Here is a 28000-nt window from a genome sequence, read left to right as displayed (position 1 = left end):
AGCACAGCTCAATTTCGATTTTAATATGTACAAGATAAAAGTTACAAAAATAGAACGGGCATGGTTCTACGTTCATGATACTGCTGGTTGCGATCTGTTCTCTGTCTAATAACAGCGACGATAATAGTAATATAATAGTATTATGATAAAAATATTAAAAATACAGACAGAAAAATGTAACTTCCTCTGTAGAAAAACAAAACAAAAAACAAAACAAGGACTCCTAGTGCAGATGCGTAGCAATGTAAACCTGGTCCTACGACTATGTCAAAAGTTACAGAGTATATTTTAATATATGTATATAGAATCACATATATATATATATATATATATATAATGGAAAAGCAGGTCATTTGAATCCTCTCACAGAGAGCGTTCACATCATGGTTTCTACGATGGTGTGTGTGGGCTTCGTCAAGCCTCCGTTCCAGTTGGGATCCAGGGGCTGCGCCAGCTCGTTGCTCTTGGCCTGGTACTCTGGGGGGCAAGAACTGGCCCCGCCCCTCACGGGGGCCGCCACGGCTTTGATCCTCTGGAGGGACACGGGAAAGTGACGTTATTGGCCTGTTGGCGGACGGAAAATCTGCGGTTTGTCGTTGGTGCGAGTGACTCACCTCGATGAGGGGTCCATCTGATTGAATGATTTTGATCACAACCACCATAGGTATGCAGATCATGGACGCCAGGGCGAGGGTCCAGCCGACTCCGATGGACCAGTCCGGGTACTCGTAGACTTTGTTGTATCTCAGGGGCGTGTACTTGACCAATGAGAAGATAAAGCATCCCTGCAGCAGAAGAGAAATCAGGGGTCATCTCCTATTACATTCATGTAAGGGGGAATCTCATGAAAACTCTCTAGATCATATTAGAATTCAAAACTAATAACAACATTATTATTATTATGATTAACTAAGATTAAAATAATGAATAAACTATATTTATTTAAATAGCATTATTACAATTATTTTAATTTAGTTTATAATTTAATAAAAACATACTTTTCTATTTATTTAATACATACAAATATTATAAACAGTTTATTATTTTTAAATACAATTATAGACATTTTATTTTGCCATTTAATAATAATAATAATAATAATAGTAAAATAACAAATAAATAGAATTGTTTGTTATTTTAATTCAGTTGTTTATAATTTAATCAATAATACTTTTACCATTCATTTATACATAATAAAATAATATGACTATAGTTATTTATTAGCTATCATGTATTAATATTAATCATATAATTTATTTATTAAATAACATTAATAACATTTTATTAATGATTAAATGATAAACAATGCTATTTATGGCTATTTAGCCATTTATTTGTTTAATAATGATAGATGATTAAAATAAAATATTAGTAGATTTATTTAGTTATCTAATAATAAACTTTAATAAAATAATATTACTATAGTTATTTATTTGCTATGTATTAATATTAATCATAATTTATTGATTAAATAACATAGTATGTATTATTGATTAAATGATAAACAATGCTATTAATTTGTTTAATAATGACAATTAAAATAAAAAAATAGTAGATTTATTTAGTTATTTAATAATAAACTTTAATAAAATGTAATAAGAATAAAAAAATAGTAGATTTATTTAGTTATTTAATAATAAACTTTAATAAAATGTAATAAGAATAAATCATTTATTAAACAAAGTGTTTATCATTATTTAGCCTTTATAATCCAATCAATAATGAATACCTGTACTATTTATTTAATAACAATGCTTGATAACTAAATAAATGTTTTTTTTGTTACCATTTTATAATATAATTTAATATAATTAATAATAGGTCCTAAAATATGCTTATACCGGTAGATATTTTTTGGTCTTTTGGCTTTGAGGTGAATTATGACCTAGGTTTTTCTTTGTGGGATTCATCCTTAAAGATCAGTCAAAAGTCAAATTAATTTAAATTTTATATTTTATATATATATATATATATATATATATATATATATAAAATTCCGATCATGCAAGAGTCCACCAAGTTTCCAAAATGACTAAACAGGTTATTACACGTCAAAAGAGCCATCTATTTTAAGAAAGTCTTTATGACTGCACATAAGGAAGGGATTTCTTTTTTTCCTTTATATAGTCCTATAATGTTCATAGAAAAACTACATTCATGATCTCATGGAAACTAATCCTGCACTCGTCCTCAGCTCCTTCATTCATCCTGTTGGCCAGGCAGATGGTCACCCCATCTGGAGCGCTGTTACAGTGAGATGCGAGCCGGATTTTTGCAGCAAATCCAAAGCGGAAAAGCAGTATTTGCATGTGTAGCCGTAGGGGGGAGGGTAGAAAAGCACACAACCTCCAATTGAACTGTATAAGACACTCTTTCATAGGTTTAATGCATCATTTTAAGTGCAAATATACTGTGTAGTGGGCCTAAGATCTGTGAATGTGCATTTCTTACTGTATCTATATGCTATAAACTACCAAGTTAGCCTGTTTTAAGGACCTTTTCTCTGTAAAGAACTTACCACACACAGAAAAGGTGTAATTACAGTCCAACTCCACTTCATCCAGGGATTTGGTCTGTAACCAATCATCTCTTCAATCGCATCATAGAAATTATCAGCGCCTTTTGAAAAGAAGAAGTGTGTTCAGGTATGAAATTCAAAAGCATTAACACATGATCCTACAGTGCACATAGACTGGAACAAAGTTACTGCATTGTTTAAGATGGGAATTACATTAGTAGCGTATCAATTAGTTGTCTTGTTTTGGCTTGGCTGGGAAAAAAAAAACGTTTTTTTTTACCGTAATTTGTGCAAACAGTGCAGTATGTTACTCGTAAAATCCTGCATAGTAAATAATATCAGTATTTGAACCTGAATCTACAGGCATGCAGGGTTTAATCCACCTTAGCAGCTCTGTTATATCAAGGGAAGTTGGCATGTACTGACATATTCATGACACATTTAGATTTTGAAATCAAGGTCATGACAGTAGCGAACAAAAGACTTTATGTAGACTTTCTCAGAACTAGGTTAAACTGTTTAACTGATTTGGGCAATAAATGATTTGCTCTGATTGATCCAAAGTCTGTTTAAACAGAGATCCACACCTGAGAAATTCACAATCATTTCTTTCATAGAAGAAAGAAGTTTGTCCACAATAAGGCCTTTGTTTCATCTCCCAAGAAAAGAGATTTGCTGGCTTGCCTGCTGGCACTTTCCATTAATAAACTAAGAAATAATGCTTAAAAGTCCAATTTGAGCATTTTTTTTTTACAAACAGTCAGTGAGTGAAGGTGTTTACCCATAATAATGAACAAAAATATTAAAGGTGCAGTATGTAAGAATGACTAGTGGTTGAAATGGGTACTGCAGTCGAATTCAAAATATCGGAAACCTCAGACTGGACGGCGCTAACACAGGTTGCCAGTTTGAGCACACGCAACAGGAACAAGCGCAATGGACAATGAAAATTGGCAAATTGGAAAAGTGCAGTATCACAGACCAAAACAACAACAAACATTCCAGCCTGGAAACGCACCTTTCAAAGTAAAATAACTGGTATGTGAACTTAGCATGTTTCCTCAATATATGCAAACATATTATGGTATTTGTTATGCTTTTGTAGAGTGAAAAAGTTACATACAGCACCTTTAAGTAAAAAGTTAATTGGGTAACAGGGTTGTAAATTTAGCCTAAATTAGCAACCCAGCTAGCTAGGGGTCAAATGTTGATAAACGCATATTTCCTATTAAAAAAAAGATACATATTAGTTAGATTTTTCTCTTAACCTCGCTAACAGGGTTTAATGGCTAAACTTTTGAATTAAGTCAACATTCAATTTGTGTAGCAATTGTAAAGATTATCATTTGTAAATGGGGGGGGGGGGGGGGGGGGGTTACAGATTTAGCCTAAATTACTTATTTTTTGTTGCATCTTTTTTTCTTACAATAACTTTGGTAACAGGGTTGAATGGCTTAACCTGAGAAAGCGGCATGAGATCATATTGTAGAAAGGTTACAAATGAGTTTTACTTCTTTAGTATAACATTTTTAAAGATAGTTATTTGTAATGAGGGAAAATCATGGAGTAACAAGGTTGCATATTTAGCCTAAATTAATATTTTAATCAGCAGTGGCGAGCTAGTTAGGGGGTCAAATTTTGATTTGCCGATATTGATAAACTCATTTTTCGAATACAAAAAGGATACATAATTGTTTGACCTTTATTTTCGTACAATAACTTTGGTAACAGGGTTGAAGGGGCTTAAAGAATGAAGTCAAGATTCAATTTGTTTAAAAACTGAGAAAGCTGAGAAAGGGGAATACAAAATGTGGAATACAACCAAACCTTGCGTTTTTAGTAACAGGGTTTATTGTTTTAAAGTAATGGCACACTAATTTGTACCCCAATCATGGCAAGTGCCTGCTACAGTTCACCATTATGACTTACATTTTCTGTTCACTTGTTGTACTCACCATAAACCCAGGCTACAGCAATACATTCAAAGAATGCAACCCATAAAAGGCACACGCCACTGGCTGCATAGTAGTCAAAGAGTTGAAACACATACATGCCACCCTGAAAAAGAGACAAAAAACGATTGAAAAAAAAGTGAGTAGGCTCTAACACATGCTGTAATTGCAAAGCTGACATAATAGAGGACTGTTATGACCAGGGGTTGGCTAAACACTTGACTAATTTTCTTTTGGTAACAAAGACATTTGTTGCACAATGCATTCAGGGGTGACATGAGACATTATGTCATGGAAAAAAAATGGGACACTGTGTGGCTCAAGCCACAGAATAGCATTCCCAGTTCGCTGTTCTGGGGGATTAGCAATCAGGGGCCGATATTTGAAGGGGGCCAGAGGAATCTTAGATGTGCATTGTCATACCAGACCGGATCTCCTAGTATAGCAGTGAGACTCCTCTATGGAATTCTCAGTGCTCAAAGCAGGTCAGGATGTCCATAAAAACACATGGAAGTGGGAGCGATAAGGCACTGCTGGGAGGTGAAAACTGATTTCACCAAGTACAGGATGTTCCTAGATCAACATCTTTGTTGATCCTGGAACAACATTCCAATCAACCAATCAGATTTGAAGTTTACAGTTTATGTCAAGTTTAGGCTTACAGCCAAGGTTAGATGATGCTTCTACATCAGTGTTATTCACCTACCATTTCCCCCTGATTTTAGGGATAAGTTATGGGTAGGTTAGGGACTAAGTTTTCAGACAGTAATGTTGTTCAAGGATCAACAAAATATGTTGATCCAGGAACATGTATTAGTTGGCAAAATCACAGTGATCCTGCTGGGTGTGGAAGACTCTTCCTTATGGGAGAGAGTAGATCTGGCATGAGTCTGGCATTCATCCTGATTACAGGAACTGAGGGTTTGGTTGAGGGCCACATACTATCAAATGACCATTAAACTAAGCTGTATTTGATACACTCTTTATTTAGCCAGGAGAAACCAGCTGGTCCAATATGTTGGCAAAGTGGTAAAGACTAGAATTAGAATGGATTTGGAAGGGAATGCGCCATTAAAAGGTGTAAAAAAAGATTGTTCGTCTGTTTTACTTACATTGGTGACCATGGTAAGTCCCAACAGGTAGCTCAAAAAACAGACAATAGCTATGAAGATTTCACGCCGATAACCCTTCCGTAGGAAGGATGGATACAGATCCACTAGGGATGTGATCTGCCCTTCCACTTCGACAAACTGAGAAAAGAAAAGAAACACTGTTAGTACAAACAGGCTTGCTGTGTGCAGACTCAAGCTGAAAAGGCAACGCTTCCATATATTTTGATGATTTACCAAGTGAAAATGAAGCCATGAAAAAGTTGTGCCATGTTTTGTAATCATAAACCTACTAAGTTTGTGGCTTTTAGTTCTTGACTATTATCATTTCTGCTCTCTCAGTATCATGGTTTTGCTAGGCTAGTCTAAAAGGCTATTTGCTGTAATATCCAACTCCATCTGATAGTTCAGCTTCAGTTTAAATGGTCTATAAAGTTGTGACATACTGTAGTGAAAGGCATCTATTACTTTAAGTAGAACTGTACATAGAAACCCCTTTAATGTTACCCAGCACAGCTGCATGGATATTATTTTCGATAAGCATACTTAATTTAAAGGGATACTCCACTTTTTTTGGAAATAGGCTCATTTTACAACTCCCCCAGAGTTAAACTGTTGAGTTTTACCGTTTTTGAATCCATTCAGCCGATCTCCGGTTCTGGCGGTACCACTTTTAGCATAGCTTAGCATACATCACTGAAGTGGACAAGACCATTAGCATTTCCCAAAAAAAATGACCAAAGAGTTTCGATATTTTTCCAATTTAAAACTTGACTCTTCTGTAGTTACATCGTGCACTAAGACCGACGGAAAATCGCAACTTTACATTTTCCGTCGGTCTTAGTCCACGATGTAACTACAGAAGAGTCAAGTTTTAAATAGGAAAAATATCGAAACTCTTTGGTCATTTTTTTTTTTTAGAAATGCTAATGGTCTTGTCCACTCCAATGATGTATGCTAAGCTATGCTAAAAGTGGTACCGCCAGAACCGGAGATCGGCTGAATGGATTCAAAAACGGTAAAACTCAACAGTTTAACTCTGGGGGAGTTGTAAAATGAGCCTATTTCCAAAAAAAGTGGAGTATCCCTTTAACAGTCCAAGTGGTTTGTGGACTCCCAGGATGTGGATGGACACTGATTTAGCAGAGTGTTTAATTTCACTGGGACCGAGAAATATGATAGTACAGGACTCCAACTGCTGTTTGGCGAATAATCTGCCAACAAAACTTTTTCTTTTTTTCTTTTTCTGTTTGTTACCAGGTTTTCATGGGCAGGGGCATAGCCGGTGAGGGGGACACAAAAAATCAAGTGTAATACCAGTTAATTCTGACCTTTGTCTAATTGAAAGGTTCTGTTTTTATCTCTTGCTTTTAATTGGCTAAGAAATGAAATACACTGCTGAACAATATGAATGAAACAGACTTTACATAAGAGTGTTTAGGGCTCCATAATGCTCACATCGCCTCGTTCTGTATAAGAATAAAACGTCAGTTCATGCATAGACTATCTTGTCTCTTTGAATTTAGATCGGGATGAATTTACGTTTTATTGAAAGTGCGGGGGATAAAATGTTCACAGCGTCTGGCTGTCATCACCACCCTATAAACTAGTACTCAAGCTGTTTAGCATACCATTTTATTCATTTGACACTCACCTGACTGTCGAGGCCCAACAGCAGAAGCATGATGAAGAAAAGAATGGCCCAAAACGTAGGCAGTGGCATCATAGACACAGCTTTAGGGTAAGCAATGAAGGCCAAGCCAGGACCTATTGGGAAGAGAACAGAGGGAGGTGGGGAAGTGGAGAGAGCACAATTAGCAAGGCTAGCAATTTGCACACTTTGATCTATGCCTTAGCGGTGCGTTTCGTTGTCGGCACAGACCAAAAGGAGACATGAAAGAAAAAAGGAGCGAGTATCTACAGGACAAAGCGATCAAGCCAGGCAAAATTACTGCCAGTGGTTCATTGAAAGTCCAATGACTGTTTCATTGCATCTTCTGGCAAAATTAGCATCTTGATGTTAACTTCGGCTGCTTCCAAATCTAGAAAAGGTTTAATCAGCGGCGTGATATTTCCCCTGTATAACACTACAGGTTACATATTCAACACTACATAGAACAACTTCAGAGAGTCGAGGCAAAATACAAACTAGGGGTGTGCCCAAAGCGAATTTCGAATCAGGAAAGGCACGGAAAAGGAATAACGCATTCTAGGGAGCCCATAAACGGACATGGTTAGGCTTGCTGTGGTAGTCAGTTACATTTCACAGTACATCAGAGTACATCAGAATTCACTTATCACGTGAAGATAGTAAGGAGAGATGGCTGACAGGAAAATGGCAAAGGATTTGGTGCGCAACAGATCCTGACAAATATCTTGTAGAAATCTGTACCGGCGCTCCCTATAAACAAAAGTATGCATGGCCGCGGATTCGAGTAAAAAGCAAGCATGCATTCAAAAAAGCGATTTGAATACCCCACATTATATACAATGTAATTACCCAACTATATAATTGCGAGACAATGCAAAAGCATTGAAATATATTTTTTCCTTTCATCTCATATTTTTCCTTCACCATGTCCTTTTAGAGGCTCCGTAGAATCCGTTATCTCCTTTCCAAAATAAGAATTCAACTTCGGGCACATCCCCAATACAAACACCTCCACTTGCTAGCATTACTGCAACATCAAATGTAGGATTCAATCCGTTCAACAAAGGTTAAATACAAGAACAAGCACAATGCATATAATAAAACCAAAGAACAAATTAAAACAATGGATCGAAGTAACATAGCATCAATGTCAAAGTACACTTTCTGCAGAGTCAGGTTGATGCATCCGAGACTGACCTCCCCAAAATTGACTTCTCTTTTGCAAAAAGCTCCTTTTAGCTTCTTGACATTTGTAATGTTTAGAAATGTATCCAACCAAATAATCCTGAAAGACTCCCTGATAAGGATCCTGTGGCTTCGTTCAACCTTAATTGTGCTGATATGCACGGAAGTTCAAGTAAAGTTTAGGTTTGTATGTCTTATAAACAAAGTGATAAAGATGTATGTTTTGTGCACCTCGCTTGAGCCAGACATACTTAGACCAATGTCTCCAAAGAGGAGGGCCAAAGCAGGAACAGTGAAGATTAGACATTTGGAAAACCTTGAGCTTGAAAGCAATCTATACATCAACTGATCTCTCTCACCATGAGACTTGCTGCATCTTAATACAGCATGAAAAATGCAAAACAATTATGAGAAATGCACTAGATGGCCAAAAGTATGTAGAAACCAGAACATCTCACCCATATGCACTTGTTGAACATTTACTTTCAAAACCATGAGCATTAATATAATAAGCTTCCCCTCTTCTGGGAAGGCCTTCCAGTAGATGTTTGCACAGAGATTTGCTCCCATTCATCAGTGAGGTCAGGCACTGATGATGGGTGATGAGGTCTGGCTCACAGTCGAGGTTCCAGTACATCCAAAAGGTGCTCGATGAGGTTCAGGTCTGGGCTTTGTGCATGGCAGTCAAGTCCTTCCACACCTGACTCAGTAAAACATTCTTTCTTAAGGAGATTGCATGGTTGTATGCTTCATTTTAGGCACCTGATAGTAAGTAAAGGGTGTAGCTGAAATAGCCAAACCCATTAATTAGACGAAGGTGTAAACATACTTTTGGTCATGTAGTGTAGTGTCCAGGCCCCAGGGTAGAAAAAGGAACCAATAGGAACTGACTTAGCGACCTTAATTAAACTGCGTAAAGAGTTCTTTAGGACTTAAACCCAAACTCTCCAAAAAAGCCTGTTGTAAATTGCCTTTATCCTGAACTTGGCACAAGATGCTTCTTGATTAGGGTCACCTGTGGAAACCAACTGAACAGCGATGAATGCTAATCAGTGTTTTCACGCAACTGTTGATTCTTCACCATTAGTGGAATAGGGCTTAAACAAGTTCCCAGTGGCTCCAAGAATGTTCTCCATACAGTTCTACAGTCGATTCCAAGCGAATTCCAGTTCCCACCGAGAGACCGTATTAATTCATATTTGTTTTTTGTCTGCTGAATGACGGTGAAGCTTCCGAATGTTATACTTTCTTTTTAGTCCTAGGTCCTGGAACTAGTTTTATTGGCTCCGAATCGCTTGTTGTCGCCGATTTTTCACTACAGGGTTGACCAAACGTTTTCATGTTGTTATTTGCAGCAGCAGTGCCCACCATCACTGCTACTTGACCCTCGTACCTGACTCTGCCACATCGGCTATGTCCACCCCTTGCTCTTGTGCCATGAAGCCCAGGACGGAAAATATTGCGAAGCCAGACACAAAACTGGTAGCGCTGTTCAGGCCTCCCAGCAGCAAACAGTCCCTATGTCACACATATGTCATGGAGTTTGTTAATTAACACAAAGGTACCCTACGTTCCCACTTTGCCCGTTCCCTGGACTAAGCCTCCCTCCCGCCCCGGGGCATCGAAACCCACCTGTAGCAGTTGTATTTGTACTTGTTGTAGCTTCCCAGTGACGTCATGGCTCCAAGACAGATGGCGTAAGAGAAGAAAATCTGTGTCCCTGCATCGATCCACACCTAGACAGAAGACGCCAAACCATCCGTTGACTGACAACATGAATTGACCAAACTCAAATATTTGCATGCGTTCTGCCTCTCGTAGGTCCTCAAGAACTGTATACACCATCAAGAACTAATATAAATTGTTTCAACAACTGCATGTCATGTTTAGATTTGTAGCTTTCTGACTGAGGCCATCAAGAGCTTTATTTATGTCGACTCTTTTGCACATCTTGGGTTGCTCTCTGTAAACTGCACATCCAAAGTTTATTCTGGTTTTAGGTTGCGGATGGTCACTGGAGTACATTATGTCAACAAGTGTAAACAGCACTTTTCCTGCTGAATAGTTCATCTTAGAGGGCTGATTTATATTGGTTAATGTTAATTTTGTAGCTGGTGGACTAGCATAGCATGTTGTTCACCTAGCTTTTGAAGTTGGTCTACCAACAGTTGGTCTTTCTGTTGAAGCTAGTTGACCAAAGTAGTCTTTTTTTGGCCTGATGGGGACCACTGTCCAAAACATATGCTAGGAACCAACTATTATGTCTTCTCAGCAAGTTAGATAGACATAAAGACCAAGTAGATGTGTTAGATGCACTTGAGATTGTGTGGAATCAAATTCCAGTGGGTGGGTGATATTATAAAGCCTTTTGAGAAGACATGTAAATAGCTATGAGATCTTACCTCTGGGTCTCCAAGGCGAGTCAAATTTGGGTACAGATAAAATTTGATGCCTTCGGCTGCCCCAGGAAGAGTGACACCCCGTACAAGCAGGACAATTAACATGACAAACGGGAATGTTGCCGTGACGTACACAACCTAAGCAGAAAAGTCAAGAACACTGAGGTTAAATTTAATGCTATGGTTGTATGAAAAACCCACAAGCTTTATTTGTGATTTAACAATTTAGAAAACTACAGCAAAACTTTTTCCACAGGGTCTTTATAAGCCCTGTCATACTTTCCAACATTCTAAGATAACACTGTCAAAACAATTTCCAAGGCTAACATGCAATTTACAGCTTAACTTCACTAACAGATAAATGTTGGCTTTAGTGGCCAGAGTGGTCATATGCTTTTTGGTCAGAGAGTGAGTTCTAGATGGGAGAAAAGCAGCACCTCATTTAATGTTTGGTTAGGCTGGAAATGTTATGTAACACAATGCCGAAGAGTACATCAAAACATTAATATCTGCAATAATATTTAAAATAGCATTGCTCTCAAGCCAAATACCTCATTCACAAAAATGTATAATTTTATATGAATAACTGAAAGTAATCTTTCACTTGCAACCTTTAATGAAGCTCAGTAAAAATTACAAAAAATAAAATGGCTTAAAGTGAAGAAGTAAAGGAGTCTATAAAGATAAGTTCACAATGCCCAATTCTAAAAACCAAATTCCATTGGTTATTGGGTTTTGCTTGATCAATGTTTCCCAACATAATAAAATCCATCAGCCAACTTGAAATTTTGCCACTAGTTGGGGCAGCATGAACCAGCCTTTAATGTGCAAATAAATCTTAAAGTCTTAAAGTAGATAATGCTAGCATTGCGATAGAGTAATCTAACGTGACAGTGTCTTGGCAGAAGTCATGATAAGATTCTCAACTGCATGGTCAAGGGGAACGTCTGTCCAAGTCAAGAGAAGGTGTCTGCTGATTGACTTTACAGTCTCTATTAGGAATGAGGTAAGCTATAGTTACCATTGCTGCTAATCACCAAGGAATGACTGCTATGTTTATGTTCACAACACTGACTAAGGTAGCACTCAAATCTACCAAGCTACTTATAACTCCAATGACACTGTAGAAACTAATATTAGAAGGCCTTAAAATAACTGGCTGAAGTTGAAAAATTCATGTAACCAAGCTCACCTTCCCAGTGGACTTAACACCTTTCCAGATACAGAAGAAACAGATGACCCACACAGCGAGCAGACACAGAGCCAGGTCCCATTTAACATGACCCACGTCCTCGATACCATCGGAGATGCTGAGGACATTTCGCCTGTGGTGGAAAGAATGTTTGCCAGTGAGACTCTCTGAAGCCCTTGAGGTTGTTTAAGGAGCTAGCATTTAAATAATCAGAGAAGTTATACAATACACAAAGGACAGATGAGTTCTCTACAGAGGAAGAAGTGTTTAAGAACCAGTCAGAACAAGTCATCATAGAGCCGGGGTATAGCCAACCAGCTCCTGCATGACAACCTTGCTACAGCCTTCCGTTTCCTAAATACCTTGATTAGATGTTCAGGTGTGTTTGATTAGGGTTGGAGCTAAACTCTACAGGACTGTAGCATAGTTGGATACACCTGCCATAGAGCAGTGTTTCTCAACCCTGGTCCTGGAGGACCCTAGCCTGGGAAAACCCAGACAACTTCCGGCAAATTTAGATTTGCTCTGAAAGTTAGTCTGGCAAAGAGCTCATTGAAGTCCATTTCCAATCCGTCGAAATCACGGCACCAATCAGAAACGTTGGGGCGGGCTTTACACGATGACGACAGCACAGCGACGGTGAAGCAGATTTTTTACATTTACAAAGATGGATGCCGCCGTGGAACTATGTGTGACGGTTATAGTTGAACACCGTCATTAGAACTCTATAACCACCAAAACCATGTTATTAAAATATTTTTTCACAAACATTTATCATAGAGAATGTTTAAATACTAATATCAGCTTACGAGGGAAACGGAGGCGGAGTTAGTGGTGCGATCGGAGGCTGCTACTGCTGGAGATGATTCGGGAGAGCTCTGTGCCCCTTTACCGGTCAGAGCGCGCGCTAACACGGAATAAAGCCTTGTTTATACCCGACGCGTCCGCACGAGCGCGAAGGTGCGCGGGGCAAAAATTACGCATTCGGTGCGCAAGACCGTCAAGACCCCATTTCGCTTGCCTGTGTGCACAGGTTCTTTGTAACAGTGAGCGCAGCGCCGCATCCGAGGATGAACGACTTCAAGCCGAATCTGCCCGAGCCGTACGTTTCACAGCACCGGCACCCAGTTTGCGCGTCTAAATTGCAAAGTTCTTTTTTGTTAAGGTTTTGTTTACTGTGTGTGATTTATTTAATGGAAAGCACATTCACTTCTAGTTGTCTTGCTGTTAATTTTAAATAAACGTAGAGCAAGTAGCTAATCAGTGTCTGCAAGTTGTTCTATAACAGACGAACGTCGCTCTGCATACGTCATCTTCTTCATCGCTCTGATTGGTTTTAGGTCTATCCAATTACGCCCAGAGGCATTTGAGCTACGTCCGTTGGTGACGCCCCTTTGGAAATGATTTGTCTATGAAGCTTTGCCAGACCCTAACTCAGTTACAACTGAGAATGGTCTGGTTTTAACCAGGCTAGGAGGACCCCCAACATGGCAAATCTCGAAAGTCTTCTCTGTCTGACACACCCATTTCAGGTCTTGGAGTTTCTTCTAATGTGCTTATGAGTTGAATTAGGTGTGTTTGATTAGGGAAACACATACAATGTGCAGTGTTGGGGGTCCTCCAGGATCAGGGTTGAGAAAACCTGCCATAGAGTAATAATACCACCACTAGCTTCTGTTAAATCAGGGGAGTCCAATCTAGAGAGCCACCATCCTGTAGAGTTTAGCTTTAACCTGCTCCATCACACCATTCTGGAAAATGATTGGGCATATTTGTGTTTAATTGGGGTTGGATGCATGAAGATAGCTCTCCTGCAGGAGCAACTTCGGTCCTGGAGGGCCACTGCCCTGCTTTTAGCTGCATCCCTAATCAAACACACCTGAAAAATCTCACGCAAGTCTTCAGAATTGTTTGAAAAATTAAGCGTAGCGTCAGTTCTGGCAGGTCACGTTAGTCAAGCTCGCATCAGCTGACTCCTCACCTGATACACGTCTACCTAAAGGAATACGACACCTATCACTGTATACATATATAAGCTCCTTCAGTATTATCAGCAGCTATTGTGTTTCTCATGAGCTAATTACCCTCCTCCATCCCCAGCTCCGCCTCTCGTGCAGTCAGTATTTGGCATTCTGATTGAATCATGTTGTACATTAAAATCTTTATTAATTAATGATATCTGCAATACATTCATGTTGGTTCTGTTCTGTTTCCCCTAAGGGGGGTTATTGCTGCTCTCCCTGCTCTTATCCATGCTAGGCTGCATGGATGCACAGGGAGTTCTTGCCCAGAACAGAACTATACCGCCAATCCTAACTATATGCTAATTGTCGATCGTATTTGACGATAGTGGTCCTGACAGAATTACAGACAGGTAAGTTTGATTAGGGAAAGAGCTAAGCTTTGCAAGACAAAGTTGCCCATCGTTGGTTTAGACCCTTCAGTCTGTTAAAGCATTAACACCTTGTCTATTCATCCCTGCTCCTCAAGACCCACTGTCCAGTCAAACACACCTGAACAAGCTAACCAAAGTCTGTGGGATTTATTTGGGGTAAAATTAAAGCCAGTAGTGTTGGAGCAGGATTGAATCTAAAATCTGCAGTGAATCTCCAGTGTCAGGATTGAATACCCGTAATCTATGGCATCAAGCATGTTGCAAGTTCCATAAGATAGATATTTACATTGAGAATGACACTAAGAGGGGAATGGAGCTCCAAAGTCTTGGGGAGTGATTGAGGACAACTGTATGGATAAATATACGGAGGGAATCTCCACAACAACTTCTCTGGATTTGGATGGCTTTCAAAGTGCACAACAAATTTGTACTCAATACTTACTCCCAGAACTCAGTGACGGGAGAAGTGAAGTTAGTGGCATTCACAGCTCCCCAGAGTGTCTTGTTCTTGCGGAGAGTATCCTCAATGCAATTTTCTGTGTTCCATTTGTTGTTGCAGCTTGCCCAGGGGAGCTCTGGCTGAAAGCACTGGAACAGGTAGTATAAGCCCCAGGCCAGAATCACAATGTAGTAGATGTTCAGCAGAGAAACGATCACGATGGACGCGTAGCCGATACCTGTACATAGACAGAAATGGCAAAATTAAGCTGATGGCACACTGGACTGACTCAGCATGTGGTAGTTGTGCAAAATGTTTGCGATTTGTTATTATAACCTTAATGAAAGCAATGAAAGTAGTAGTGCTCCAATGGAGCGTGGGAATGGCTAAATAAGTGACAAACTTCTATGAGACCTTCTTGTATAAACATGGAATAATCTTGTCCAGAGTTGGAGGAAAGTGTTGTAAGGCATTGGTTCAGAGTCTGAACTGAGTAAATCAATGTTGGCCAGGTTGACTGGAAACCAAAACCGACCAAAGCGGTCACCTCCTTCACTGGCAGAGGGATGTGAGTAGTTCGGCAGTTTGCATGTAATGATTGCTCACTGGTAAACTCTGTTTAAATAAGTAATGAATCTATGGTCAGAAGGCATTTTTGTGATATTCAATATGCTCTTTGTATGCTCTCTTGAGATATTTTGGTGGAAAATGTAGCTGGACAGTTCCTCTGACTCTGTCTGGGTTTTGGTGCCTTTTTAAAGGTACTCTAGTGACTTGTTTGTGGGGCTCAAACCAGCAACCTTCTGATCGTTAGACTTCTGCTTTAGCCACTACACCACACAAGCTGAAGAGTTGTCCAATTATGCAAGCTACTGTTCATGAGCAGCTGGCCTTCTTAGCCAATAAATTAGTTGACAGCTGCTGATGTGTCTCTGCTACTAGCCAGGCTGAAAATGAAACTACTACTGGTCCCTAGAGTAGTAAGAAGACAGGCCGCAATTAATAGACAGCTGACATTAAAATACACCAACAGTGAGTGCTTTAAGACTATAAAATTTCAATGTGGCAATGACATGTTTATCAAGTGTAGACATAACTTTATTGGTCCATGTCAATGTTACAGCAAATATAGGTGTCAAATTTCATAGCATGGGTGTTCTCTCAGTTAACATGATCTGCTATTAGCTATGGAAAAAGTATGTGATATACCTGGATAATGAGCTTTAAGTCAAATGCTCAAATGAACATGATTGGTTATTGGTTACATTTAAATGTAAAAATGTTGAAAGATACATGCAGATACAATAATTGTGAAATTTTAGAAATAAATTATTTTAAAGAAATGATTCTTGTCAGTGGCTCTGAGAGGTGAGGAAGATAGGGTTAACCCTAACTGCTATTTTTGTAAACATATTCTTTTCTGCTCTGGCATTAGAGATATGTATTTCCTATCAGTCACCCCAGATACAGCTGGTGGTATCTGTAACGCACACCCCACTCTGTGTCCTTACCACGGGGTCAGGGTGGTTGGCATTGCCCCAATTGCCCCTTCTGGTAGATGCCATAACTTCACCATCTGGCAGCAAAAATGCATTGTTCTCCATTGAGAACCATTAAATATACTACTGAAAGATCTCTTTGATCCTTACCACAAATTATTATATTTTATGTTTCTGAAGTATTCATTGCTCACTTTTAGTAGAGACATAAACTTTTTTGGTGGAATTTTACTATTAGTTTTATTTATTCTCTGGTAAAGAAATCAAGAAGTTTCTTGATCAAGAAACTCACCTGTAAATATGGGGCAAAGTTTCTCCCAACAGGTGATTCCACCCTCAGAGGTGAACTGGCCGAGTGCCACCTCCAGGAAGAACACCGGCAGTCCTCCACCAAACAGGAAAATGAAGTATGGGATGAGAAAAGCACCTAAATGGAAGATTCACCAAGAGAAGATTCACTTAATTCAGTCAATTATTATATCCTATTAACACTAGTTTAGTGTTTAACTCTTATTCCTCATTGAGTTCAGCCTGTACAAGTCTAAGGACTCGTTCACACAAAATGTGTTTTTGCTTTGAAAAACAGTGGAATGGGGGAAAAACACAAGGTCTCAAGATGCATTTTTTTAAAAGTTGAACTAAAGCCCTATTCGCACGGGATAAGTATTACCTTGTGACCTCTAGTCATTTGTAATAATTCCGGATGTTGTCTGTGATCTTAATCCCGTGCGAATCGGCCATCGGCATCTCTATGATTTGGCGGGGTAGTTTATAATTTTTTCAAGGTTTTTGTTTCCTGTGCGCTTTTTTATCCATCTTTCGCAAAGAATGGAAGTGTTTTGATAGTATTTTGGGTGCTGGGTCATATCGCTATACACCATACAACTATACAATTTGCAGAAAGAGAAAGCTGAAAACCATCAGAATAGCAAAAACAAAAAGAATGATTAGATGGAGATGAATGACATGTATAGCAGCATGCGGTAAGGAACATTCTTCTGTTTATGATATATCATACAGCTAGACCTATTATAACGACAAGACATTTCCGAGCAATAGCCTATTGACATCATATCCGGGAGATAAGTCAGTAAATTCGAGTAAAATCACAGCATTCGCTTATCCCGTGCGAATGCACCACACGAAATTCAGATGTGGGTGGGTAATTTCAAATTCACACGAGGTCCCCATATAATACTAATCTCGTGCGAATAGGGTTTAAGCGTCGCGTTTTTAGAACGCAGTGTCATGTGCGAGACTGCAAAAAGACACAAGACATGAGCGCAATGGTTATACACGTCAGTCTAGCGCGTTTACAATGGACAATGGAAAAGTACCGCATTGGAATGGAAAAATGCATTCTGTGTGAAGAATGTCCAAATGTTTTACTTTATTCTGTAACAGAATATCATTTTCATAATATCTGATCTGCAAGTGGATAGTGATGTATACGGTCAAAGTAAAAACAAAATAACCACCATAAAACTAGTCCATATATGACTTTGAAAACAGACCAAAATTTAAGCTGTTATTCACTCTGAATTCTCATTTGCACATATACAGTGGGAAGAACAAGTATTTGATACACTGCCGATTTTGCAGGTTTTCCCACTTACAAAGCATGTAGAAGTCTGTAATTTTTATCATAGGTATTCTTCAACTGTGAGTGACGGAATCTAAAACAAAAATCCAGAAAAATCACATTGTATGATTTTTAAGTAATTCATTTGCATTTTATTGCATGACATAAGTATTTGATCACCTACCAACCAGTAAGAATTCCGGCTCTCACAGACCTGTTAGTTTCTCTTTAAGAAGCCCTCCTGTTTTCCACTCATTACCTGTATTAACTCCACAATGGCCAAGACCAGAGAGCTGTGTAAGGACATCAGGGATAAAATTGTAGACCTGCACAAGGCTGGGATGGGCTACAGGACAATAGGCAAGCAGCTTGGTGAGAAGGCAACAACAGTTGGCGCAATCATTAGAAAATGGAATAAGTTCAAGATGACGGTCAATCTCCCCCAGCCTGGGCCTCCATGCAAGATCTCACCTCGTGGGGCATCAATGATCATGAGGAAGGCGAGGAATCAGCCCAGAACTACACGGCAGGACCTGGTCAATGACCTGAAGAGAGCTGGGACCAAAGTCTCAAAGAAAACCATTAGTAACACACTACACCGTCATGGATTAAAATCCTGCAAGGTCTCCCTGCTCAAGCCAGCGCATGTCCAGGCCCGTCTGAAGTTTGCCAATGACCATCTGGATGATCCAGAGGAGGAATGGGAGAAGGTCATGTGGTCTGATGAGACAAAAATAGAGCTTTTTGGTCTAAACTCCACTCTCCGTGTTTGGAGGAAGAAGAAAGATGAGTACAACCCCAAGAACGCCATCCCAACCATGAAGCATGGAGGTGGAAACATCATTCTTTGGGGATGCTTTTCTGCAAAGGGGACAGGACGACTGCACCGTATTGAGGGGAGGATGGATGGGGCCATGTATCGCGAGATCTTGGCCAACAACCTCCTTCCCTCAGTAAGAGCATTGAAGATGGGTCGTGGCTGGGTCTTCCAGCATGACAAAGACCCGAAACACACAGCCAGGATAACCAAGGAGTGGCTCCGTAAGAAGCATCTCAAGGTCCTGGAGTGGCCTAGCCAGTCTCCAGACCTGAACTCAATAGAAAATCTTTGGAGGGAGCTGAAAGTCGTATTGCCCAGCGACAGCCCCGAAACCTGAAGGATCTGGAGAAGGTCTGTTTGACGGAGTGGGCCAAAATCCCTGCTGCAGTGTGTGCAAACCTGGTCAAGAACTACAGGAAACGTATGATCTCTGTAATTGCAAACAAAGGTTTCTGTACCAAATATTAAGGTCTGCTTTTCTGATGTATCAAATAGTTATGTCATGAAATAAAATGCTAATTAAGTACTTAAAAATCATACAATGTGATTTTCTGGATTTTTGTTTTAGATTCCGTCACTCACAGTTGAAGAGTACCTATGATAAAAATTACAGACTTCTACATGCTTTGTAAGCGGGAAAACCTGCAAAATCGGCAGTGTATCAAAATTGTTCTCCACACTGTATTTAACTGAAAATGCATTGTGATAGATCATGAGATCAATCACAATAAACCCAAGATGTACTGTATAACATGAGAGCTTGAGTTTCTGTATGGCTTCCAAGTTTTTCAAAGCAATAAAGAAGCCTACAGAAGAATCATTTGGGTTTGAAACGACATGATGGTGAGGAAGAAATTACGTTTTTATTACTGTCACATCAGTGTTCAAAGTCCAAAAGTATCAAAAAAATACACTCACCTCCGCCATTCTTGTAGCAGAGGTACGGGAACCGCCAAACGTTCCCTAAACCAACGAAGCCCCCGGCGACTGACAGAAGAAAGTCAAGCTTGCTAGCCCACTTTTCCCTTTGAGGGTGTTTTCCCTCGGCTTCGTCCTCCGGCCTTGTGCCCGGGCTCTTTCCTGGAGAGGGTTTCAGAATGTCTTTGTGGAAGTCCTTTAGACACTGGAGTTTCTCCTTCTGAGCCATGCTAACGGAGAAGAAAACAAAGGGTCAAAACTCTTGACCGAACCCCAAAGACCTTAGGTTCAGACCTAAAAAAGATAACGTCATATTTCAACTGTTCTAAAACATTTATAATTAGCGCAAACATAAATAGTTAGGCCTAATTTAAAACAGCAGCTATGGAAGATGTGAAAAATGTTCCCAGGAGAGGATAAGGTGATGGTTAAAGTGATTAAATTGATGGCTGTTTTGTGTGGTTTGAACACAGGAAATTTACAACAACTGCAAGCAACTTTTAAGATTGCATCATGATACCAGGCACAATAACCTAACTACGACCAATAGTACAATAAACCTACTTGTGAAACTGATAAGATTAGTTGATTTCTTTGTTGCTAGCGAAGTGTGTCTGTAGTCAACAAAAAATTATGCCAAGAGATAATCACATAGCTGACTAGTAGGAAAACACATCAGCACCTAACACCAACTAGTTTACAGTCAGCATGAAATCAAAATGGTCTTGTTTGGATTGATCGGTGCACTAAAAACCCATTTATACAATATATTCAGTCCTTTTGTCCAAGTAAAATCATCTTTTTTTATTTATAGGCCCTACTTGATATTACTTTAGAGAGCACTTTTTACAAGCCAATCTGATGGATAAAATACCAGTTTTACTCAAAATATGGCGTGCAAGGAAACCCACATGCAATTAGGGCCCTTACATAGTCAACGCATCGGTACGCATACGCGTGCGCAAGGCTACACATCGCTACGCTTCGGCCGCCATTATGCGTCGATGCGTAGCCAAATGTGTCATCCTAGTTTTTGATATGCGACGCACCAATGCACGCAATACTATGCGTTGTCGGTGGAGGCGACATTGCAAGTAATGTACATAAAAAGGTATATTATTATGTTTACAGAAGAAGAAGATTTTAATACAATGGCGGGCGAAGAGGAAAAGTTATGCGAGCTTGTTCGTATACATCCGCATATATTCGACAGTTCGTCACAATAACATTCCAATAAATTTGCTTTTGAAAATGCCTGGAAAGAGGTTGCGACCGCGATGGAAAAGACCGTGGAGAAGGTGAAAACGGACTGGAAAAGTGCCGTGATAAATTTACCAGGGTGCACAAAAAGTGGAAGGTGGCGTGCAGAAGTGGTGCGGGGCAGCTAAGTTTTGGCTACCCAAAAATATTGACTCAACTTAGCTGGTTGAGTGAATTCATAAAGCATAGGACTACAGAGTCAAATTTTTCGGTACGTAAACAACGTCGTGTGTGTCTAGAAGTCAATGATGCGTGCCCTTCTCCATTCAATTTGTACATTTATATTTGTTATGTTATAATATTTTATTATTTTGATGTCTTTATAGCTGTCATTAATGTAATTTACTGAGAATGGTAGGCTACTGATTTGGTCAGGACGTTTGATACAGGAGTAGGCCTACATTTTCTGATGTAAAATCAGCAATATGCACTCCTCTTCAGTTGCCATTTTGATCTGAATATCACGTGACCCGACTCTAGATTCTACTACCCCCTGTTGCGTGATCGGTGTATTGCATTTCACGCATCGCCCGTGACGCTTTGGTCTGCTTGCGTACTATGAAAAGGAGCGTGTAGCTCGCGTTGCTTGCTTGCGTTGACTATGTAACAGCCCTTAGGCACATCAATTAAAGCAGATTTAATAAAAAACGACTTACTTCATTCACCGCGGTTTTGCTGCAGAACTGGTATGTATTTATCCTGCCCTTATCCCTTTAACTAACACAGTGTTTACGCTGTCAAGATTCTATTCAAGGATGGAGTAATTATGTCAGGCTTGGCGTCTTCTGTTTCAAAGCATGCGCCAAACTTGCCATGGAGCCCCCAAGATGAATCCCAGAGAGTCAGATACCAAAGTCAGCTCCAACATCCCAAACTCCCTTAACAGCCTGGCAACGCTTGAACAAACTATAGCCCCACTGTGAGCCCGGTTCCTTCAACACAAACCTGCTTTTTTCCCTTCTCTCAAGGAGACAGAAGAAGAGGGGGAAGAATCCATGGTGTGTTTGACAATCAATAAATACAAGTACATTCTCCTTTCTGTTGCTTTACTAAACATACGACTGAATAAACATGCTAACTAGCCTGAAGTGTGGCGGCATGCCAGGACTAACAGTTCAATGACATTTTAATGCCGTTTGGAAATCTTAAGTTCATTTAAATTTATCTTCTGATGTTTGTTAAGGTCTAGCCTAATGCTTTAAAAGAATGTGGTTATTTTTTACAACACTAAACCATTGCCATTCAACTGATGCTTATCTGTTATTTTTCAATTGTAGCACACAATCATTCACTTGGCGACAAGACTATTACACAATTGTTGAAAGTGCCTAAAAAGGTCTAAAAAGCTCAAGAAATTACGATCATCCCCCTGAGATGGGTTAAATCTGTGTATTTCAAAGACTTAGGATCACGCTACAACCCAAACACATTCTGTTACATAACTAGAGTGAAATCCTCCAGACACTTTCCATTTCCATTCAAAACACTGTGGTGACCAAATTTACTGGCCGAGAGTCAAAGCAAGCAAACTACTGGGTTAAAAAACACAAATACAACCTTGTTCAACTGATTCAAATTGCTTTTTCCCGCTATTTTGCCCATGAGTGAACAGCAATAATTGAACACAAATTCAGTTGTAAAAACCTCTCTCGTCTAAAGTTTCTAATATTTGACATGACAAACACCAACAAAGTCACATCTTTACATTTATTCTACAAATTTGACCACTTTCTCATTATCCACAAACCCAAACATTCCCTCAATTCATGCACTGCCTTTTAACTTACATTTCCTTCATGGCTGAATCCAATTGGTCAATGTTGTTCTCTCAGCAGACACCATACCTCTGACCACACAGCCCAAATCTCTCCAGGGCTCAGTGTAAGCCGAGGTGACACCACGACCCGCCCACAGGCTAAGACAATTAAAAGCAATCAGCAGATTGGTCGCAGCTTCGGAGCAGCGGATAACCCGAGTGACAGCCAGCTCGATGGTAAATTTCCACTCCCCAGAAGCGTCAGAGTTCTACCTGAAACTATTTATCTTTGCATGTGCGGCGTCCACTTGTGGCAACCCGAGCCGCAGACGCGCCAAACAAGAGCATGTGGACGGCAATCCACACCTCTGTCGCGTTTCACTTGAACAGCTGATGGTTTCCCGGCTGTTGTCATGCCTCATGCCATTAATAGCTTTTCCTTTCGAGACAAGTGGCTTAGCTAAACATACTTTGACATGTAGTCAAAGGACTCAAAGTGTAATTATGGCCTTTTTGTAAACTGGTTTGAACACAGAGCCTGATTTCTGACTCACTGACAAATCAGACTCTGGTCAGTAGGAAGCAAACTCAAGGCCCAGTGCATTTGCATGGGGCTAAATGTGGTAAGTAACAAAAGGCTATTGTATGACTTGTTTCCCTCCGCCTTTGTCATTTGGCAGAGCAGCCCTGATAAAAGGGACAATGGCGATTTGTGCTCACAGGACCATTTAAATGAATTTTGGATCTGCCAATTTGTTCAAAAAAAAAAAAAACTGAACAAAGGATCAGCTGGCATTTATAGCCCTTTTAACACACAATGTTGGAATGCTGTGAAGATTGTGACACATGGCAGCCTTCTTTGGGACACCGACTGCTTGGTCGGTTTGATTCCCAAATAGAAACAATAGACTTGAATTGCACAGATCAGGTCGAGAATCCCAAGATTTCTTCAGAGGAAGAAGTAGTTGCTTCACTCCGAAATAAGCAATCAATCTATATAACCTCCAAGAAGCTCCAAATTGGAAGTGATTTGTTCTTCCGCATCTATAGGTCTTGTAGCCTGCGGCCATCAAGGATTTGTTGGGCCATCAAATTTATCATCCCAGCTGAGATGCAGGAACGGCAGGAGATCTCCATAGTCCCGACGATCGAGGGAGACTTCAGGTCTAGAGTCGGCACGAGGCACTTGGCTCATTACGTAACATCCCTATTATAGAACCATGTACATTTCCCTGAGTGCTCTCACATTAAATGCCTTCCTTTCCGCACTCGTTCTACCACATAAACTGAGTCCAGTGCATTAGAAGCACACTCTTAGACATTTATGTAAACCTCACAATGTAGCAATGATGCATGAAACTGAAGTCATGAACACTAAAGTCATTTGTTGACAGCCGAGTTTGAACCACTTGAACTTGTACATGATCTATGGCGTGATGCATTGCGCTCTCATGCACTGCCTTAGTACTGAATCATGTACATCACGCAGCAGGGCTTGACAATGTGGTCCCACTATGGTCCTGTAAAGCAGAAGTTTTTAATCTTGAAAGGAGCCTTCCTAAAATATAATGGCCGCAATATATTTTCATATATGAAGGTCAAATTTTACAGTGTGAGAAAGACAGTGAGATGAAGCCAAATTAAATATTTGGTTTTTATGGTCTCATGTAAAGCTCCAGTAAATTATTAAAATATTATTTGGATAATATTTACATCGTATTAGGATGACACTGTATTTATTTGTACCATTACTACCAATTAATAATACTGTAATATCAATGTTGTAAATATAATAAATGTGATTATTTCATTATTTCTGGCATCAAATTTATATCTTAGGCTCTAGGCTATATCTTAAGTTGACCAGATAACTTGACAGTCCTAAAAATATAATTTATTTATCTCTTTTTTTCATTCATTTTTATACTCCCTTGCTGTCCCATTGGACTAAAAATCAAGCCCAGTGGATTTAGGGTCATTATGTGGTTTATGATATATAAATGAGAGAAGATATAAGTAATGTTGTCAACTCTTGGAGATAATAATTCAGTTAAGCACTAGTATCAGGGAACAAGCTTGTTTAATAGTTAAAGGTTATCCACTGTTGGCTCTTTATTGTTATCACTCTCATGTCTAAGTATAGCCAAACTGGACCTTGGAGTAATGACATGTCAATACATTGTTACTATACAAAGAAGGACTTAAAGAATAATTTATTATCATAACTATTAACGGGCTCAGAATGACTTTTAATTTGTCCTGTATTCAAAACATCAAAACCATAATTTATCCGCAGGAGGTTTATGCCATAACTCAAGTCAATTGGTCAAACTTGTCAGTATACTGAAGCAAGACCAGATCAGATTCCTGTCATTCGTCTTCAGTTTCCACCAAGAACTTTTACCCCTGTGTATTTACAACTTGCTTGCTCAAGAGGAATATTTGTCGCCTGACCAAAACAACAAGTGGCAAGCCAAAGACACCAAAAAAATCCCAACAAATGCACAGAGAATGAAGCTGGAGTACATTATAAATGTGTAGGCTCTCTTCCACAATGCGGCACCGAGATGCACATTTATGAAGATGTATATTTATGAAGGGTACAGTGACTGTTGCATGTCAAAATAAAAAAGAAAGAGCTGAAATTGATGTTTTAACGGGTTAAACGGGGTCAATTAACTGTGCAGCATTCATAATCTGTGCTTTGGTGATGCTCTTGTGCATATTGTTGACATGTTTTTTTATGGGCGGTTGCATAGTTCAGTCTGCTCAATGTGAAATTTGCCTCAAAATCTACATTAAACAGAAACAACCAGATAAAAAAAAAAACATGCTGAAAGAGTTCAAAGTCTAAAGTGGTCGCCTAAATGGGCAGAGCCGTTCGCTGGCAGTTGTGAAACAGAGCTGCCTTTGTTAACACGTCTGACTTATTCTATTGACATCAATTAAAAAGTAGCCGATAGGCTCAAATTTGCGGTCCTCTTTTATGACACTCCAAGATACAGACAACACATTCAATAACTAAACTGTTCTCATCCTCGGTAAGAAAATGGCATCTGTCACTGAATGCAAACTGTCTGCTATACCCTTATCAGTGTGCTAGGTATGCAAGCTGGCATGTGCACGGAAACCTAAACTCTGTATCCTGTATTGTGTTTGTTTGAGCAGAGCTCTTGACTGCTAGTGAACTGCCTGACTTCCGCATAATCCTAAGTAGATAACTTCTAGATGAGGTGAACCTGTCTGCTAGAGTTCTCTACACTATTGCACTGCAAGTTCATCTCTGTTAGGATCATTTCATTTGACCATTGCTTAGCATTGAGTTTATAATACGGCGTGTGAAGTTAAAAGCAACCCTGTTCTATCAAGAGAAGCATTCACAGTGAACACAGGTGTCTCAAGACAGGTTTTTATAAGCTTAACTGGGAACAATTTTTTTTTTCAGAACAGCAGAACTTTTAGCAAGACGCTGACAACATTAGCGCGTGTTTACATGGAAAAAAAGAGGAACAAACATCATAAACAGACTCAAGAACGAGTTTTTTTTTTTATGTAAACACTTCCTTGGAAGGTTTTTAAAAGGATAGTTCACCCAATTTTTATTTTATTTTGTCATCAACCTCAAGTTGTTCCAAACATGTATGAGTTTCATTCTTCAGTTAAACTCAAAAGAAGATATTTTGAAGAATGTTGGTAACTAAACAGTTGATGGCACCCATTGACTTCCATAGTAGGAAAAAAAATACTATGAAAGTCAATGGGTGCCATCAAACGTCTGGTTACCAACATTCTTCAAAATATGTTATTTTGTGTTCAGCAGAAGAAAGAAACTCATACAGGTTTGGAACGACTTGAGGGAGAGTAAATGGATGACCGAATTTTCATTTTTGGGTGAACTGTCCCTTTAAATTCGCATTATTATACTTACAAGTTCCATTTCGTTTCGCTTTCGAGCGCGTCCTTGTGTGAACCGTCGCGTACGAGACCGGCGTGATAAAACCAACATCCTTAAACTGTGATGAGGCGCGTCCGTATAACAAACTTTTTAAAACGTTTTTCTTAAGATATAATCCAACAGGTTGTTGCAGCGAGCTCTTCAACGACGAGGCAGCATCTAGAATCACATCTTTGTGTGAGAAAAATGTTCATTTATAACGTAAAATAAGTTTGTACGCCGCTTGACGCTGTTGAGGTGAATATCTCAGGTAAACCCGTATTTTTAAAACCCCCAGGGAAACAGGGTTTCAACGAGAGACATTAAACTGTCTATTCTTAACTCTATGCAGTCAGCACTCAGTTATATTTGTCTGGAGTGGGAGTGAAAGAAACTCAATGACAGTGACAGCATCAACACAATTGATTCAGCAGTAGATCACATAAATGGCTTTTAAATCACCATAAATCATGAAAAAACGGAAGAATTATGTATTATTTTCTAAAGTATTTAAGTATAATAATATAAATTATATAAGTATAATAATACTGACTGTATTTTGTAAAAAAAAAAAAAAAAAAAAAACGTCCAAATGTGATCTTTAAAATTATAACACGAGACAGAATCTTCTGTTAAACTACTTCCTGGATCCCTTGTCAAACTCTTTCCATCATGTAGCCTATGACAACTAAAACAAGAGATTTAATTTTCAAGTAATGTTTGAAAAAAGATGAGCAAAATATCTAAATTAAGTAAAAATTAAAATAAAACCGCATGTGGTCTCGCATCACTGTACATTAGACTAACACAAACAGCAAACAGGAGGAAAATAGCCTTACCTTTATTGTTTATTTCCTTTAATTCCTTTGAAACGGTCTTGTCCCTTCTGTATTGTGCGGCGACTGGCTGCTGAATAACAGCGGCAGCGGTAAATTTAGTTTATGAGCTTTTTTTCCTGACCTTTGTCTCTCAACATGGGTGACCATTAGACATCAGTTGTGGAAAAACACCGGCCTGCCTCCCGTTCGCGGCAGCAGAGCGTCTTCTTAAAGCGCCCGCTTCCTGTGTTCACAAAACCGCGCGGCCAACCAACATCAGCGCCGCGGCTCCCCGCGCTCAACAGCGCCGCCGCTGGCCACCGTGCGCACTGACGCTACACTGCAGGCTGTGTGCATATCACGGATATACAGTACAGGTCAAAAGAAACATTGCTATTTTTAGTGTTTCTGAAAGAAATCTCTTATGCTCGTCGAGCCTGCATAATAAGGCAAAAAAAACAAAACAAAAAAAAACACCTTGAAATATTATTACCATTTTAATTAGCCTAATGGGTTTCTTTTTAAATAGCCTACACTTTAAAATATAATTTATGTATGTGGATTTTCAGCATC

At 39.3% G+C, this 28000-nt stretch overlaps 1 protein-coding gene across 2 annotated transcripts; it reads right to left on the bottom strand.

Moving 5' to 3' along the window:
- Nucleotides 1-2: 2 nt before the first annotated feature.
- slc6a6b (solute carrier family 6 member 6b) lies at nucleotides 3-27642 on the bottom strand. 2 transcript variants are annotated; one of them, XM_056260611.1, is made up of 14 exons: nucleotides 27449-27642; nucleotides 19660-19889; nucleotides 16632-16766; nucleotides 14844-15078; nucleotides 12007-12139; nucleotides 10818-10952; nucleotides 10048-10151; nucleotides 9809-9933; nucleotides 7234-7346; nucleotides 5583-5720; nucleotides 4474-4576; nucleotides 2519-2619; nucleotides 615-785; nucleotides 3-532 (listed from the first exon to the last, which is right to left on the bottom strand). In XM_056260611.1, exons 2-14 carry the CDS (start codon nucleotides 19886-19888, stop codon nucleotides 377-379), a joined length of 1878 nt encoding a protein of 625 aa, XP_056116586.1. In that variant the 5' UTR covers nucleotide 19889; nucleotides 27449-27642; the 3' UTR covers nucleotides 3-376. The 2 variants fall into 2 exon arrangements, with proteins under 2 accessions (XP_056116586.1, XP_056116585.1); XM_056260610.1 differs by lacking the exon at nucleotides 27449-27642 and adding an exon at nucleotides 22707-22813.
- Between the last annotated feature and the right edge of the window lie 358 nt (nucleotides 27643-28000).

The sequence above is a fragment of the Rhinichthys klamathensis genome, unplaced genomic scaffold, assembly GCF_029890125.1.
Source record: "Rhinichthys klamathensis goyatoka isolate OS25496 unplaced genomic scaffold, OSU_Roscu_1.1 h1tg000009l_1, whole genome shotgun sequence".
Taxonomy (NCBI): Eukaryota; Metazoa; Chordata; class Actinopteri; order Cypriniformes; family Leuciscidae; genus Rhinichthys; species Rhinichthys klamathensis.
Note: the sequence above shows the minus strand (reverse complement) of the source record. Positions and strands in the feature narration are given on the sequence as shown.